The 17,993-nt window shown below is 35.7% G+C and overlaps 3 protein-coding genes across 4 annotated transcripts; 2 read left to right on the plus strand and 1 right to left on the minus strand.

The window, feature by feature from the left end:
- The first annotated feature begins 2,447 nt into the window (after positions 1-2,447).
- Positions 2,448-4,703, plus strand: LOC131149066 (ENTH domain-containing protein C794.11c). The gene is made up of 4 exons (XM_058099133.1): positions 2,448-3,070; positions 3,211-3,333; positions 3,454-3,615; positions 3,711-4,703. The coding sequence occupies exons 1-4, from the start codon at positions 2,928-2,930 to the stop codon at positions 4,327-4,329; spliced, it is 1,047 nt and encodes a 348-aa protein (XP_057955116.1). The 5' UTR covers positions 2,448-2,927; the 3' UTR covers positions 4,330-4,703.
- A 133-nt stretch (positions 4,704-4,836) lies between these two features.
- Positions 4,837-15,065, minus strand: LOC131149065 (U-box domain-containing protein 33-like). 2 transcript variants are annotated; one of them, XM_058099131.1, is made up of 8 exons: positions 14,911-15,065; positions 14,450-14,797; positions 13,915-14,033; positions 10,567-10,676; positions 7,680-8,241; positions 6,598-7,149; positions 5,544-6,266; positions 4,837-5,177 (listed from the first exon to the last, which is right to left on the minus strand). In XM_058099131.1, the coding sequence occupies exons 2-8, from the start codon at positions 14,730-14,732 to the stop codon at positions 4,995-4,997; spliced, it is 2,532 nt and encodes an 843-aa protein (XP_057955114.1). In that variant the 5' UTR covers positions 14,733-14,797; positions 14,911-15,065; the 3' UTR covers positions 4,837-4,994. The 2 variants fall into 2 exon arrangements, with proteins under 2 accessions (XP_057955114.1, XP_057955115.1); XM_058099132.1 differs by lacking the exon at positions 14,911-15,065 and having other exon boundaries at positions 14,547-14,683.
- Positions 15,066-16,441: 1,376 nt separating this feature from the next.
- Positions 16,442-17,124, plus strand: LOC131148059 (auxin-responsive protein IAA13-like). The gene is made up of 2 exons (XM_058097795.1): positions 16,442-16,736; positions 17,003-17,124. The coding sequence occupies exons 1-2, from the start codon at positions 16,442-16,444 to the stop codon at positions 17,122-17,124; spliced, it is 417 nt and encodes a 138-aa protein (XP_057953778.1).
- Positions 17,125-17,993: the final 869 nt, after the last annotated feature.

The raw sequence follows: 17,993 nt of genomic DNA on the forward strand, positions 1-17,993 counted from the left end.
GGACGTTTAGGAACATGGCTAAACAAATTAATTGCAATCAACTTAGAGCCTTAGGAGCAATCGATCAATGATGAACAATCCTGGCCTTAGGGCTTCAGTTCCATAATTAAAACTACCTAGTGAAAATTAGGGTGTCTACACACCCCTAGGCCCCTACACCCATTTGTGAATGTTATTTATATTTACATGTAATTCACCATATAATGAAACTCTCATCATTCTCCACAATTTAAAGACACTACCTTTGTAAATTTCTCCCAATCACATAGGTGTAGCGGCAAGGGTGAGACACTCACTTCTTTTGAGAGAAATTAATTCGAATGAGAAGTTAATTTAAGATTTTGATTCTTGACTTATATTTTTAAGAAATAAAATATTGGGCTAAAGACACTCACTTCTTTTGAGATTTAGTAAAGAGAGAAATATAGAAAATGTAGGACACTTTCATTGATGTGGAGATATCCTATATATAAGACTTGTACAAGGCATATTTTGTTACAAATTTAAATAGAAATCCAAAAGTATTTAAATACTAAATCAAAAAGATTCTAGACTATCAAATTCAAATACAAATTCAAAAGTATTTAAATATTAAATCAAGGAAATTCTAGACTATCAAATACAATATTCAAGTAATACAATCTGAAGAATTCTATTTCGCCGCATACAATCGGATACTTCTAACGAGGTTTTTAAAGTTTTACATATCTCTTTTAAGTTTGAATTTATTGACACTCATACCTTCTCATGAATACTTTTTGTTTGTATTCATTTTTTTTTTTCAATTATGATTATGCCCTCAATTAAGAACTACTAACTTTTTACATGTAATGTGGCTGATTATTTTTTTTTTTTCATTTTTCCCTTATTTACATAATACCTTTAAATTTTTATTTTTTTTTCAATTATGTCCTCAATCAAGATTTGCTAGCTTCCAACACATGATGTGGCTGAATTTTTTTTCCCATTTTGTCCTTCTTTTACATAAATTTTTTAAAATTTTTTTTCATTATTTTGCCCTTAATTTTATGTCACCAACATGGTATTATTTGCCTTCGAAAATATTTTTTTCTTTTTTACTCTTAATTATATAGTACAACATGATTCATTTGCCTTTGATTTTTTTTTCCTTCTTTACCCTTATTAAGCTCATTTTACATTTTACATTTTACCTTACCTACTTTGAAAGCAAAAGAGATATCTCTATCAAATGGAAACCAGTTTTCAATTTTACATCTATATCTAATTGGAACAAAAATAATAAAATTCTGATTTTTATTGCAACAATATTTATGAAACTTCGAATTACTTGCAAACTCATTTGTTGGACAATATTCTAAAACAGGTAATGATAATTATTCTTTAGCTTGCGTTTAGTTACTACTTACCATGTATTTTTTATACTCTTCATATTTTTAGACTTTGTCATGGGTTAATTCTTACTTACTCTTTTTGCTAATAAGATGAATTTTAGACAAATACTACCTGTGTAATATCAAGAGCATATCATAAAAAAGTATAGTTTTAGTTATGAATCTAATTGCCAAAATTATTTTTTTTTATTTTTTTTATTACATAGGAACTCCAGCCACCAACGAGCCCTTCAGACCCCCTAGTGCGGCACCAAACCTACGAATCAGTGTCCTCCGCCCCCAAGTCTCGCTGATCAGGGCAAAGTTCAGAGTGCAGACACAACTTCTGTGCATCAATTGGACGTTCGACCAACCCGACCCCCGAGACACATCTCCATTATCATTCACGATTTCTACTGGCTTACAGAGAACTCTCACCATCCATGGTCCCTACTGGCTCACAAAGCGAACTCTCACCATCCACGATCCTCGCTAACTCATAGAGTAAACTCTCACCATCCATAGGTACCGCTAACTCCGTGAGTGTATCTACCTGGAATTGAAATCTCAAGAAAAAGACATTAATCGCTTATGAGGTTTGCCTATTTGCCAAGATCAATGTCTTTTACTTTAAGGATCAGTTTCGGTCAAGAATTTTGTTTGGAAAAAGAAAAGAAAAGAAAAAAAATTAAAAAGAAACTTTATTTTTCACTATATTTTCTCTTTATATTAAATAGCATTAAAAAATTATTTTAATAAAATTAAAAATTAAGAAAAAAAAAATTTAAGGGTACGTAAAATTAAAATTTTGTCTATTAATTTGTAATATCTTTTTTTTTATTTTCTTTTTCAGTTTCTTTGATAGCCAAATACAAAAAAGTGAAATCCTTCTAATATTTTTCAAGCGATAGGCTGCAAAAGATATTTTTATATCTAAAATTAATATATTATTAATTAAAAATTACTATTAATAAAATTTTTAATTAATTTATTTGTACATTAAAAAAGGATAATATTCTGTGCGTTTTCACAGGTCCAAATGTTTTTGTCATTCCCAGTCTCTATAAAAAATACATAAAATCCTGCGTGGAAGTTGCAAAGCCTCTCTTGGAGGAATCAATAAACTGCGCACGCTTTTTCAAATTCAAACCCACAGCCCGAATTCCACCACAGTTGTTGACTTTCACTCTCTCTCTTTCTCAAAATTTAATCTTGGAATTTCCAAAGTCCAAGAAATGATCCATAGAAAACATGACACCAGACCTACTCAATTTTGTTTTTCTTTCTTTTTTAGCCCATCGCTCTTATTTCCATTGAATTCGTCTCGTCTAGTCCCGCTTTTTTCATCTACAATCATGCCCAGTTGGTTTGTTTAATGCATTTATTTTGATTGAGTAGGTGGTTTAATGGTTGCCTAATATGTATGGGATTCGTTAGATTTCCGCCGACCCCCAATTCTACCGCTCTTCAAGAAAAAGAAACAAAGAAACTCAGCTTAATTAGATTGTTTCCTTTTCTTCTACTTTCTTCTTCTTCTTTTTGAGAGTTTCTCCTGCGATTTCTTGGAAACCAGACATGTCGATCTTAAGCAAAAGCAGCAGCAGTGGGAACATGGGCACTCCCTTTTTCCACGAATTGAAAAAACAAGCTTCTTTCTTCCTCAAGGAGAAGATCAAGACTGCTCGATTAGCTCTCACCGATGTCACCCCTGCAGAATTGTCAGTTCTCTGACCTCGCACGCAGTTGTTTCTTTTTTTCATCCACGATTTTCTGTTTGGGATTGTTGTTTGATCTGGGTTTTTGTTTTCTTTTGATGTAGTCGTCTGCTTGATTGATTTTTCTTTTCTGATGTTTGCAGATTGACAGAAGAAGCCACCAATGGAAATCCGTGGTCACCGGACACCCGTACCATGGGTTTGATATCGCGGGCGGCTTTTGAACTCGATGATTATTGGAGAATTGTCGAAATTCTGCACAAAAAGTTTGTAATCTAAACTGGGTTTCTTGTCTTTTGACTTTTTGATCTCTCCCTTCTATATATGAATTTATGATTTTACTGTATTTTGATTTTTTGATTAATGGCATTCCCTGTGCGAATCAGATTGTTGAAATTTGATAGAAAGAACTGGAGGACCTCTCACAAGGCTCTGGTAGTGCTTGAACACTTGCTTACTCATGGACCAGAAAGTGTTGCAGAGGAGTTTCAGAGTGATGAGGATGTTATTAGGCAGATGGGAAACTTTCAGCACATCGACGAGAAAGGGTCGAATATTTTTGCCTTTGCCGATTTGGGTATATTCTTTTTGCCATAAAACTTCCTCGGAAAATCACAAAACTATGTGGGCATTTCATCTGCAGGTTCAACTGGGGCCTCACTGTAAGAAAGAAATCAGAGAGGATACTAATGTTGCTTGAGCAGGGACCTCTCCTCAAAGAAGAGAGGGACAGAGCTCGAAAACTTACGAGAGGAATTCAAGGCTTTGGCAGCTTCTCCCATACGTCTTATTCAGCACAAGCCGTTCTGCAGGAAGCATCAGTTGGAGCATATGAAAGGAGTAATTCTCACTTCAACAATCATGGAAACCAAGAAAACCAGTCCCCATCCTTGACTGATGGAGGATCGATCAAAACTAGCATTGAAAGATCAGAGAGTAGCCACGAGGATGCTGTTTTGGTTTCTGGAAAGATAATGGGGAATTCAAACTCTTCAAATGGTTTCTACAATGGTGAGCTTCTTGGGAAATCTAAGACCCAGACAAGTTTCAAAGAGAACATGGCTCCTAAAGAGGAACTTCTCAGGGAAGGAGAATTGCATCAATGGGATTGCTTGGGAGAGCCAAAACCGCTATTGGGAGGTGAGAAAAATGAGCCTGGTACTCCGATTGCCTACGAAGATCATCATCCCTTTAAAGACAATGACAGTCTAACAACTGCATCTCTGCTTTATGTGGGAGATGAAACCTCCAAGAGATACTGAGGATTAAATTATAGAATTGAAAGAAGTTAGCTGTGGCATGACTCAGAGTTGGGATAAAGGCTGCTTTTGTATATGATGTTTTTGGACGCTGTCTCGGCTGGATTTTGTCTCTACAAATAATCCTGCCAATTCTAAAGTTGTGTCCTACTTTCCTCCATATTCCATTTGAACTTCACCTATATGGCTTGTCTCAGGAGTAAGGGAGACGTCTGAAATAACGGGATTCATTATTAGGTATTTATATGTTCCACAAAATATAAATGCAACTCGTGTTCATAATCCATTTAAGATATATGCATTATGCCCAGTCGGAGAGACAACAAATAAAAAGTATTTTCTAGTAAAAATAAATAAAAAGTATTTTTCTAGTCTCCTATGTGTTGGTGCAATGGCTACTGATGTTTTTCTTGATTTCTCCATTTCACACGTTGCTGTAGTTCCTTTCCCCTGTTCTAATTGTTTCTGAGAATTCATGTTCTTTGAAAAAATGAACACGAAAGAAAGAAATAAATGAAAATGGAGACTATCTGCCACTATAACAGATCCGAACTGGTAGCACAGTAATGCCCCAACAACACAGCATTGACAGCACCATGCATGTACATCTATATAAATATATATAACAAAGAGACTACTACACTACACATTCAAATACAGATGAGGTCTCAAGGTTTACATAACCAATCTTGAATTGCGTGGCGAAGTGCATTATTAGGAGTAAGATGCAAGTGATTCAATTTCAAATTGGTCATTGGTGAAGTTTCACGGCCATTCTCCAGCCATCCACGCATAGCTTCTCCTTCATATGTGAACCCATCCGCTGCTATCTGAGGATCATGCATAATGTCCTGAAAATAATCAATTATTAGATATACGTTAGCAACATTAAACATAGCATCCTCCCCATGAGATGACAAATCTCATAAAGACATGGAATTTGTTACTCCAAACAAATTCAAACTCAATGTTCAGTTTGATTTGTGAAATGGAATGGGATGAGAATGAAATAAAAAACTAAATGAAACAAGAAAAATATATGATAAGAAATCTATGCATCTATGATAAAGGCAATAACTAGTCAAGGTCATGCCAACTAGTAGGCAACTGCAAATCAATGCCTTTGAGCTCAGTTCAAGCTCAAACCAAGCGCAAGCCATGCCAACAAGTAGGCGATCACTAGACTGGTTATGGTACATATGAGAAGCGTCACTCACCTGACGAATAGGACACAAGAAAAATGATGGCACCACTCGCTCTTCTGAGCAGTGCAATTGCTCCAGTTCCTTAACCAGAGTTGGTGTCAGCTCTGGTCTATCTCTACCATTCATTTCACAGCATTGCAACCCCAGTTCCGCCAATCGTGCTGCCACAAATGTCGGCCATTCTCCTGCTGATGAATCCAGAAGTGATTCTAATTTCCCACATGACACTGCTTTACGCACCTCACCTGCTAACCCCACTGGACGCCTTCCAGTGAGTAGCTGCAATGTGATGAGCCCAAAGGAGTAGATGTCAGATTTTGGTGTCAAGACTCCAGTTCTATTGAACTCTGGATCTGTGTATGGAAAAGCTCCTTTAGGTTCAGTATATCTGCGGAAACTTGGGTAACGAAGGGTCTCCTCAGGCACCAGCCTACAAATTCCAAAATCACATATCTTGCAGCTGAGCTTAGAATTAAGAAGGATGTTTTCAGGTTTCAGATCACCATGGACAACCTTTTCAGGTTTGGAAGAGTGCAAAAAGAGGAGAGCACTTGAGATTTCAGCAATTAACCCTGTTCTGATCTTCCAAGTTAGGGAAGCATTGTTGCTTTTGCGGAAAAGTTGATCTTGGAGACTTCCATTTGGCAAGTACTCATAAACAAGGGACCAGGCTTCACGGCATGCGCCAATTAAAGTCACTAGATGAGGATGTCGTAATTTGCCAAGAACTTGAACCTGCATGACCCATACAGCAGGAAAGTTGAGATTGAGAAAATGAAAAGATAAATCCTATGACTCAGATGTTGTAGTTTGCCAAGAACTTGACCAGTTGACCCTGCATGCATCATACAAGCAGTAGAGATGTAAAGATTGGAAAACAAAATCACACCCTGTTATCCAACATGTAGTGGTAAAGAAATAGTAACATATATGGTTTTCCTTTCATCTTGCCAAGCCACAGTAGCTACCAGTACTAGACACAATCATAAGAATAATCCCCCTTCCCTGGTCCTTGGAACCCACTCTGAGAGAAAGAAAGAGAGGGGAGAGAAAGAGAGAAGCAGACCTCTTGTTGAAATTCTGACTGTCCCTGCCTACTATGCGGATGCAACTTCTTTATGGCAACAGTCTTATCCCACATCTCCCCCTTGTATACACAACCATATCCTCCCTGTCCAATTTTGAAGCTTTCAGAAAAATTGCATGTTGCAGTCTCCAAATCTGACAATGAAAATTCTGGTAATTCAGTCGAATCTTCAACAACCCCAAACACATGATTGGAGTTTGCAGCTCCAGCTTGCCCTCGATTTCTCCACAGTTCAAGCCAATGTGCTGCATCAATTTTCTGCCGTCGGATCTTCAGCTTTTCACGCCGCAGAGTAACAATGGATGCTTGGATGAGTTTCAATTCAGCAGTTGCTTCCTCACACCGACGTTTTGCTTCCTGTGCACAACTGTCTAGGAAAGCTACATTTCTCATGGTTTTCTGTAGCTCCCTAGCTGCATTTTCTCTTTCTTCTAAGAGCTTTTCTTGTTCCTGTATTGTAGTTCTCAGTGCATCCTCAGCTTCTCTCCTAAGTTTGAATTCATGTGCATGGGCAGATTCAAAAGCTTTAACCTGATGAAAAAAAGATAACAAGACCTTCTGAAATACGCAACATATATTGCAGCATATCTTTGCATGCACCATAACTATGTGCTCCATTTTCATTGCATGGTTGCTAGAACTCAATATAATTACAGTGACTCATTAAACAAAATGAAAGACGATGGAGAATCATTCATTGGACTTTTCAACATTATCTTATCAACTAATTTTGAAAAAAATGTGTATAAGTGCCAAAACAATAGGTTTTGATAATTTATTTTTCATAAAATTCACTGTTTGGTGGCTACGAAGGTATAGCTAAGTAATGTAAATTTATAACTTAAACACAGGATGACATAACTTACAAGAACAGTTATTTGAGATACCAAGTTCCAATTAAAGGAATGAAAACAATTACGAGTTCTTCCACAAAAAATAAAAAATAAAAGAGAAATTGAAAATAGCTAATTTGTTCAGATAGTTAATAGGAAAGCTTAAAAAGCTGAATTTGTTCCCAAATGTTCCTGAAAAGGAAACGTGGAAACCAAGGCCATGCTTACCTTGCCTATAGCTTCCATAGCTTCTGACTCCAATTTCTTGCGCTTAAATATCTCTGCAATTGCTTCATTCCTTGATGCCTCAGCTTCAATCCTTGCTTCTGCAAGCTGGCAACATAAGCTTTCTTCCTCCAACTTTGAGATTGTGTCAGAGTCTGTGGACACTCTTCTTTCAGTGGATGAAGCATATCCAGAACAAGAAGGGCTAGTGCTCACTGGACTAAACAAACTGTAGAAATTGCGTGGATCACCTTCACTGTTAAAACCGGACGAAAGCCCTCCCATTTTAGCCTGCAATTCATTTGTCACTTCTGAGCAAGAACTGGATCGAAGACGATCAGAGTGGGTTACAAGGTCACCCTTGTCATATTGCAACGATCTAGATCTAAACCATTCTGTCGTTAGATGCTCCAGCTGGCTAACTGGTTCAAGAAAACTCAAGTCTTCTGAAGCTTCTCTTGTCCACATGTGTTTCCCTTTGTTAATAAACCATATCTCACAAAATAGAGGGGTATGTTTGGCAGCATAATTTGCTTTTTTAGAGCTCTTTTTAACCTTTAAGCAACTGTATAAAACAAACAATATTGTAAATTAGAAAGAGAGCTTTGTCAAACATCATAATAAATATCAATAATAAAGGGGGCAATGAAGGGACAGAGTTACTGTGTGTGTGACAGTAATCATAAAAATGAAAATAATATATCAGGAATATTGTAGCACTCTGAATTCCTCTGAAGAAAATTTCCCATAGTTGGTAGGAAACTCTTTAGAGTATCAGTTATTTTTTCTTTTTCTTGCACAAAGAAGCTTAATATACCAATTACATGTTCAAGTTGTGCTAAGTCTCAAATTGACTGCACTTCCCCAATATCACCTGCCAATTACACTAACCACTAGCAATGTCTTCCAATTTTCTGAATGTAATAAAAGGGAGATTTTCATATAAATCCAATAGAAGAAATATACCCATTTTCCAAAACACAAATAAGTGCAAATTAACAGATTTTGCAATAGTTTTCTCAGGCAACTTCTCATACAACGAATGATCAAACATGATTCAAGAAAACATCAAATCCTGCCAAACAAGCATGTTATGTGAAAATTTTTCCATCCCATATTTTCTTGTCAACTTGATTTAATCTGCTTGTGAAGCATAACATTGACAAAATTTATCTTTTCCTCCTTTACTAATATTTCTAATTTCAAATATTCTTAGCATTTAGCTCCCCTCCCCCCCCCCCCCCCCTCTTCCTGAAAAAAAAGAAGATGCTTGGAGTCACAGTCTCAAATCAGATGTGTACTATGGAGATCTTGAGCTTATAAGGATGGTCTGAGCTCTAACCATGTGAGGCACCTTTTATAGGACAAAACTGCGAACAATACCTCCCTAGAGTTGAGCCAAGGTCATTACACTTGGCCATGGCTGCGTGGTGTACAAGGTTAGGATAGAATCCTGGAGTGGCCAAAACAATATAGCAAGCACAGTAGCGAGCATGGAGTTTTAAGGAACTCTGCACTGCAATTGAGGTACATAGAGAACTAATTGACCGGGAGTCCAATGGGGTTATTGACAGCCTTTAAGGCAATATGGTAGTTCATATAAACCTTATCCATGACTCACAAAAGAAGTTACAATGACACCAGCTAATAGAAACAAATCATGTGTTAATGGAATAGAAAGAGCGGACAATGCTTTTGGCAAATGTATGCAACAATAGATAAAAGGTTGTTTGCTTTAGGATATTACTCATAGGAAACATCATATAACAAGACAGTAAAGAAATTTTCTTTCCTTAGGTGTTTTTGCACGTGTGTGTGTGGGAGGGGGGGGGGGTGTTCAGGAGAGAGGGCTCTGCATAAGGCAACCTCTCTATGGTTTCATTAGGCTACATGATACAAGAGAATAGGAGGAAAATAATGGTGCTATTATAGGAAATATAATAGCTTAGAAAAGAAAATGTAATGCGAATAACCATGTAAAATTTTTTATTAATCCATAATAAGGAATAGACAAGGATATTCCATGTGGATGAATAACATAAACTTTCGTTTGAGTGACTATTTTGTAATTTATTAGATTCATATAAAGTTTTCTATTACATACCCACCCTTTTCCATTCCATGAAGCAAACACAACCAATGTTTCTCAAAACTTAAAAAAAGGAAAATTATTTCTTTAAAAAATGCACTGCAGCAAATGCAGCACTAAAATCCATAAACAATTTTATAAAGGATAACAAAAGCACTGAAAACATGCAATTAACAACTTGAATGTGCTTAACGTGGCTGAAATCAACTGAAGAACCTAAAAAACATGCAGAAACAATGCACAAAAACTTCCGCAATTAAGACTAATTAACAATGGAGAACAATTTTAAGATCCCTTTTGTGCCAGATAGATGATTACTTCCACACCAGAGCAAATAACCTAATTACGTGTTAAATCAACCCCCCAAGCAAAGGATTCCTCCAAGAAAATTTTTTGTACTGGCACCTTTTCTTTCATAATTGTATCAAAGAGAACCTGTGTCCTTGCAACATGGGAGCTGTGTTAGAGAACCAAAATAATCAGCAACAAGACTTCCACTTTCACTTGATTATAGGTTCTCACTTCTCATTTACCAAGAAACTTGAAAATGTCTTGAATTTGGGAGGAAAAAAGTAAAAGGCAACTGCATAATGGTTAATATGTTACAGTAATAAACATGTTTCTTTGAATTTGTGATTGTCGATCATAAGAATATACTGAAGAGGTACAACCATTGTCGGGGGTGCAAAAGATAGGTGTAACACCATCACAAGAAATAAATAAAGTAGCCCCCACTAGATATTTAAGGGAAAAAAATCCAATTAATAATCCAAGTTATCTTCAGAGGATAAATAAACTTACTTTTCTGGTACAGACCCTATAACAAGCTTTCTAACTCCATGCCTGTTCACCAGATCGACAATTCCTTTATGAACTTGGTCAGCTTCAATCGTAATATAGCTAGCCTTCACCTGCAAGGCAACTTCTCTAAGAATGATTCTAGTCGATAACAGAGTAATCAAGGAAATTGTCTGATAGTCATGAATATTCACGAGGTCTTGATCTGGACTGACAATCATTCCAGACAAATAAGGCTCATTTGCCTTTCAGGAAGAATGAAGGCACAGAAAAGTAGGTTGACTAAAATGGATTCCTCTACTAATCATTTTAGAACAATCCAGTACTTTTCTTCACTCCTTCTAAGAGCCAAAAGATTGGCAAGAAAATTGTCATGCATTAAACATTTGGACCATATAATGCACAAATGAGTATAAGACTATAAGCAATGAACTTCATCAAGAATTTGTTTTCCAAACTATCCTTCCCTGCTATTGAGAATTGCTTCCATTCGAGAGTGGATAGGAAGCTTGTCTACAATGTGTGTCAACGATTGAAAACAAACTTTGAAAAGAAGGGCATTGATGTCGTTGAGACAATGAGCATTCAGTAAAATAAATGTCATGTTGGTGTAGCATTCCATTCATGTATTTTTGTGATATAAGATGACTAAATGCATGGAAGCTCCATATGTGTTAGCTAGATAATACTTTCCTACTGATACGGATTAACAGGAGAAAAGAAAGGGGGCGAGGGTTCCAACCACCCTATTTCTCAAATGCAGACCCTGAGACACATGTAACTGGTTTCCAAATTAAATTTTAGATAATTCTCATCAGGATCATTAGGTTTGAACAAGAATAAGATGGGAATGTTTAGAAGCTTGCAAAATGGAGCCTTGAACTAATAAAAGGAAATAAAAATTTCAGTTAAAATTTTAGCTTCTCTCCTTCAAAATGAGAAGAAACTCTAACCAAAAAAAAAAAAAAAGAGGACAGATTAAACAGATAAATTGGTACAGTTTCACTTTCCAATTTCTTCCAGAAAGAGAAACTTCAGAGTTCTGACTCTGCTTATTTTTAGATAACAAAATAATTTCATTAAAAATCTAGAAAAAAAAAATTACAAGAAAAGGAGGATAAGACATCCTCCATTAAGGTTTAACCAAAAATTACATCAGCACCATCTTCCCATCCCTTTGAAAATCATACAGTGACAAACCCTCCAAAATCCCAAAAGAATGTTCCCAAAAAGAAGAGAAAGAAGTAACTTTCTCCCAAAGAAAATTCGGAGAAATGTGCTGATCTTTTTTGAAAATTCTTGCCTTCCTTTCGAGCCAAAGAACTGACAAAATAGCATACACTGCACAATTCCAAAAGGTCCACTCTTCTACTCTTCCCAAAATCCCAAAAAATCACACACATTTTGTGGAGCCACAAATCCTCACCATAACAAGAGAATAAAGTGTTCCACAGATACCTTGCTGCCCAACAATGAAAAAAAAATTGAACATTAGTCTAGTTTTGCCTCACTGCACAGCACACAAACATCTGGACTGAGAGCTTTATAACGTCTTTTTATATGCAGCAAATCATTCGTATTAATATTGTAAGAACAAGAGTCCAGATGAAAGCCCAGATTTTGAAGGGAAGTTTTGCTTTCTAAACATCTTTGCTTAAACAGAAAGGGCTAGGGTTTGAAGATTCTATAGGATGATTAATAAAAGACCCTAAAGAGAAAGACCCTGAAGAATCCCCAACCCAAACCTTTGCATCCCCCCTTAAAGTAGGGAAAAAAAAATCCAGCACACACAATAAAGCAGTAAGCTTATTGACCTCTCTTTCATTGAGACTACTCTTGAAATTGAAATCCCAAGAACAAGAGCCACATCTGACGAATAGAAAGCACAAATTAACAAATGCAGCCAAACCTCCAACAATGTCTCACCCACCCAAATATCCTCCCAAAACGGAATTCTATCACCATTACCCCACTTTAAGATGATAAAAAGAAAGAAAAGATGAGTGTGTGCCTCTATCATTCTACGAAGAAAAAAGATAAAGGTTTTTTTTTTTTTTTTATATTTTATAGTGTTCCCCAAACAAAAGAAAGAAATTCATTTCAATATCACTATGAAAACTAATACCAGTAGCCATTAGATTTTATTTTTATTCAATCATTCACTGCATGATAAGACAGGCAGCCATTGGCTCACCCTTCTGTCACTGATTTCTGAATGTCATGCTTTATTGCTGAAATGCAATTCTAGGAATAAGATGAATAAAGTATTATTACAAATTTTCAAAAACCCAATCGCACCAATTAGGTACTTTCCTATGCAATACACAGCCATTATTGTAGAAAATGCATCAAGTACTGTAATAATAGTGTGTTTGATTCTGTTTACATTAAGCTTAAAGTGCATATACCTTCAAAGTTCAAATGAAACAACAATGAAAGGCGACATTGTTATTACAATTCACTATTGATCTAGTAACTACAATACCAAATAACCAAAGACAATTGGAGTACAAGTGACCAATCTTTGACAAGATTGAAGACAACGGCAGGAAAAAGGAAGAAAATGAAAACAGAAAAGAGAACAACACAGCTGTATATGGACAATATTGAAGATAAAATGTTCCCTGATCAATGGGAGTTTATTTCAAATACAATTAACAAAAAACTTACAAATACATGAAATTGTTTCAATAATACTAATCAAATGGCATTTCTAATCTATAATAATCTTAATCCAAGTCTCAGGATCCTTGATTATGAGCATGTGAGATAAAATATGTCTTTAACTAGCATCTTGAAAAAATTAAATAAAAAGATAAGATATATAGTTTGTTGTTCTTCCAGGTGTGATATTGAAAACCTAATTACACAAAAACAAAAATAAGGTCACTTCCGTTAATCCTTTTCTATCTGCAGAAAGAATGCCATGAGCTAATTGAAATTATTTACAACCTTGCCTGCATGACAGCTAAAGAATCAATAATCTAGATACCTATAAACTGCATCAGCTCAGCAACTTCCAGTGCATCAAGTCTACCTTCAACTATTGTCAATGGTTCCAACCATCCAGATTCATGTATTACCATCACACGATTCACATCCCAATAAAACTATGTCGCTAGTCATATTAACATGTCTGAACGTTCGTCAAGTAACAATGGACCAATGGGCGTATTGAGCTTAAACGGCCAACTGACTAGGTGAAATTTCAAAAGTTTTGCACTCAACAGGACAGGAATTGTTGATCCATATGGTTTCTTTTATAATAAAATTGGGACAGAAACAAAAATACACAATGCGAATGGAATAATCACAAAAAAGAAGAAGATGAAGGAAAGAAAGAAAGATCACCTTTGTTCTAGAGCAAATGTTCATGTAATTAGATAGAAGTTTCTTCATTTGTTCCTTTTCATCCCTTCTATAGGCAGACACCACTTCACCATTCGCTTGACTTGCAGGCAATTTTCCCACTGCAGAATACAATTACAAAAAATAAACATAATTCAAAATGAATTTCAACATGTTTGGTTTCAGAGAAAATGTAAAAGAAAATGAACCGAAATGGTGATTCTCTATTTTTCATGACTTAAAACACTACTAATTGATTGATGAACTCATTGGGTGAGAATTGTGTCTTTTTTGGAAACAAACACGGATTTTTTTTTTTTCATTTAAAAAAAGCGGCATAAGAGTCGACGATCTACTTCATTCCCTTCTCCCTTTCTCGGCAGCCAAACGGAAAAAACCCCCACGGAATACAATCGACAAGTTTCCAAACACAAACGCACCCAAACACATACCAGAGAATTCAAAGAGAAAAAACTACGACGCCCATCTGACCATTCCAAAAATTTGCAGAGAGAGAGAGAGAGAGACAGAGACTCACAGAGGGTGGGAATCACGGGAGAAGGTTGATGAACATGAAGAAGGCAAACTTCCCTGTTCCCAAATTGCTCGAAAGTCCATCTGAGCAACGCACTTACCTTAACCATCGACTTGCCGACCGCCACGTACACTATGTCGCCTCTTTCTTCCACAATATCCGGCAGCTCAGACGTCAGCGGCCGACTCGCCCGGTAAGACCCATGTCGGAGACTCGCCGAAGGTGAAAACTCTGAAAAGCCGTCTCCGTCCGGGCCCGGAGGCGGTGACGGGCTCAAAAGTTTCATACCTTCTCCGCCGCTAACCGTGCAAAATAGAATGCGCCAATTACCGGTGACGGCGCTTTCAGGGACTGGAGGAGTTCGAGGGCAACTCAAATGAGAATAATAAATAATAAAAATCAAACTGAGATAATAAATAAAATCAAACTAAGATTTCAAAGAATGATTTTTCCCCTAATGCAACCTTGACTTTTACTGACTCTCTATCGGCTAAAAATGGATCGGAAGCTGCCACGAAGAGAGAGAGAGAGAGAGAGAGAAATTGAAAATGGAGGAATTTGTTTCTTTGTTTATTGAGAAGTTTAGAGGTTAGCAAGGATGCTGACAGGTTCTACGACTGAGCGGGGAAGAAGACGCAGTGGGGTATATGCCAGCGATACTCCATCTGGACCGTAGGGCACTGCATTCACTGCACATCGATTTCGATCACCTAACTATGTACGATTCCTTTTGGTTATCCTTTTCGATTAATTAATATACTGATAATGAAAACTCAGATGATCGCCGACGAATGATGTTGATCAGATGGTTAGTTTTAAATGCAGCTGAGGGCTCCACTGATTTGATTTGCAGCTTCGGGGAGGGGTCTTTCTTAGAGTTTTTTCCCCCATTATCTTTTTTAAAAAAAAATATATCAAATAATATTCCTTTTGGGAAATATTTCTCAGAATGACTCTCACATAATCTTACTACTCCAAGCAGCGAAATTTAAATAAATCTCACTACTCCAAATAGCAAGATTTGTCACGTGTTGACATTAAGTAAATTTCACTACTTTGAATAACGAGATTTGGTTGTCACGCGTCTCTGCGAGAGGGTCTGGCATAGATTTTCTGTGCTGTACACCTAATTTTGTTTTCTGAATTATTTGAGTGAAGATTAATTATTAATTTAAATTTTCACTTATATTTTAATTTAGTTAAATCTCGCTACTTGGAGCGAGATTTTTTGTGCACCAGGTTTTCATTATTAATTAAATTGTTTTCTGAATTATTTGAGTGAAGAATCAATTATTAATTAAAATTTTCACTTATAATTTACAATTTGTAATTTAGTTAAAAATGTTTTTTTATCAAAAAAATTAATATAACAGTTATACACTATAAATATACACTAATTATATTTAATTAAATAGGGAAATCTTTATATATTTTATTGAGTAGGAAATATTTAAATATTAGCATGTTCTATTTGTTGCCGCTATCTCTAACACAAAGAGAGTCGATGATCTATCAATTTATCATACTGTTCCTTTTGATGGAGTTAAGATTTTAATTTCCGCATTTCTGGCATTTTGTATTTTGTGTTTGTTCCTTTATTATCCTCTCTCTCTCTCTCTCTGTTTCTGTCCCACCATTTTTTTCCTATAAATTCTAACGTCATTTTTTTTATTGATATGGGTGTTTCGATTTTTTCTATTAAGGGTTAATAATTTTTTTAAAAAAAATTGGAATGATTAAGAGTAGAGAATAAAATATTGATCATGAGAATAACTAAAAGATTGGGATATGCCTCCATTAATTTGGATTGTTAAAGGATTGGGATCATGGCTGCCTCCATTATTTTGTCTCTCCATGTGTCAACTAATATATTACTCATTAGTCATTACTATAATTAATTTTGTTCCTTGTGAGCAGTCAGGTTGTAGGATGACCGTCTATATGGCTTATAGGATGAACAGTTTGCTTGGCTAACCAGGTAAGGAAACCGCTTTTATGGCTTATAGGATGAACAATTTGGCTAACCAGGTAAAGACTCTGACCTCTAAAGAAGATGAAACATGCGAGGATGATAAATTAAAGCAAACTTCAAAGAAAAAAGTGTACAATGGTAGCAATAAGAACAATACTGTTGCTATAAAAAAAGGACATCTTGGGTTTCTTAAGGTTAACATGGATGGATTGTCAATAGGGAGGAAAGTGGACCTAAATGCTTCTTCTATATATGCTACTTTAGCCCAAGCACAAGAGGACATGTTAGATAATCCAACCACAAACATCACTTCCATTCGTAAGTGTAATCTTTCTTTTTTATATTTTTTATTTGTAATGTATAATTTACTTATTTTCTATAAATTCGATCTTAAATGTTTTGATGTGAAACTATTATTAAATCATTGTTGCACCTCAATCTAACGACTAACTTTTAGAACCAAGTGGTTTAAGATGACATAAACATTTTGATAATCAAGATCAAATTAGTAGGACTAGGACGGTAATGAGTTGCATAGATAATGTCTTTCTAGTTTTAAAATGTAATTATGATTGTGTAACTAGGTTCGAGTGGAGAGAGTGAGCAATCAAGAAAGGCCACCAAGTTTTTAAATGGATCATCTGAATTCGTGCTCACTTATGAAGATAAGGAGGGGGACTTGATGCTCGTACGAGATGTTCCTTAGGAGTATGCACCTTTCATTTCGTTTTAAATGATTATACTATTGCAATATATTTATACTTATGTATATATGTTTTTGTGAATGAGTCTTTGTGTGTATATATGCACATATTTATGACCGATGTTTGTATATGCACTACTAAGCCCTAAATGGCATCCCATCAAATGACAAGACTAGCCTTGTGGAAGAGTAGTTGGTCTATTTCGAGCAACATTTTAAGGTGTAAGAGCAGTAGCTCCACTACTAGTAACATAATATTAAATATTTTGGACCATGCTTTTAAGGCTTGTTTCATTCAAATTCTTAGATACTTTGGACAGGCAGAGTCCTGTTTACAAATTGAGCATATCCATCCACGCACCTATGCAAAGAAAACATTCTTCAAATTTAATGGAACTTGTATGTTCACAACGTTACATTCACAAGATTCGTATACATTCAACCTATCAAAACACTACTAATTTCGGCAGAGTCCTATTTACAAATTGAGTATATTCATCCACGCACCTGTGCAAAGAAAATATTCTTCAAATTTAATAGAACCAGTATGTTTACAACGTTACATTCACAAGATTCGTATACATTCAACCTATCAAAATACTATACTAATTTTTGCAAAGTCCTGTTTACAAATTGAGCATATCCATCCACGCACCTGTGTAAAGAAAACATTCTTCAAATTTAATGGAACCAGTACGTTCACAACGTTACATTCACAAGATTCCTATACATTCAACCTATCAAAACACTATACTAATTTCGGTAGAGTCTTGTTTACAAATTGAGCATATCCATCCACGCACCTGTGCAAAGAAAACATTCTTCAAATACAATTGATACCAGTATGTTCACAACGTTACATTCACAAGATT

Source organism: Malania oleifera, chromosome 2 (assembly GCF_029873635.1).
Source record: "Malania oleifera isolate guangnan ecotype guangnan chromosome 2, ASM2987363v1, whole genome shotgun sequence".
NCBI classification, from domain to species: Eukaryota; Viridiplantae; Streptophyta; class Magnoliopsida; order Santalales; family Ximeniaceae; genus Malania; species Malania oleifera.

Bases quoted from the DNA above. Each gene is read 5' to 3' on its own strand.
- LOC131149066 (XM_058099133.1), top strand. From the start codon at position 2,928: ATGTCGATCTTAAGCAAAAGCAGCAGCAGTGGGAACATGGGCACTCCC. The intron at 3,071-3,210 runs GTCAGTTCTCTG...TGATGTTTGCAG, and splicing joins GATGTCACCCCTGCAGAATT to ATTGACAGAAGAAGCCACCA. The intron at 3,616-3,710 runs GTCGAATATTTT...TTTCATCTGCAG, and splicing joins CAGCACATCGACGAGAAAGG to GTTCAACTGGGGCCTCACTG.
- LOC131149065 (XM_058099131.1), bottom strand. From the start codon at position 14,732: ATGAAACTTTTGAGCCCGTCACCGCCTCCGGGCCCGGACGGAGACGGC. The intron at 8,242-10,566 runs GTAAGTTTATTT...TGTTTTATACAG, and splicing joins ATAGGGTCTGTACCAGAAAA to TTGCTTAAAGGTTAAAAAGA. The intron at 6,267-6,597 runs GTCTGCTTCTCT...TGGGTCATGCAG, and splicing joins AGTCAGAATTTCAACAAGAG to GTTCAAGTTCTTGGCAAATT.
- LOC131148059 (XM_058097795.1), top strand. From the start codon at position 16,442: ATGGCTTATAGGATGAACAATTTGGCTAACCAGGTAAAGACTCTGACC. The intron at 16,737-17,002 runs GTAAGTGTAATC...TTGTGTAACTAG, and splicing joins CACAAACATCACTTCCATTC to GTTCGAGTGGAGAGAGTGAG.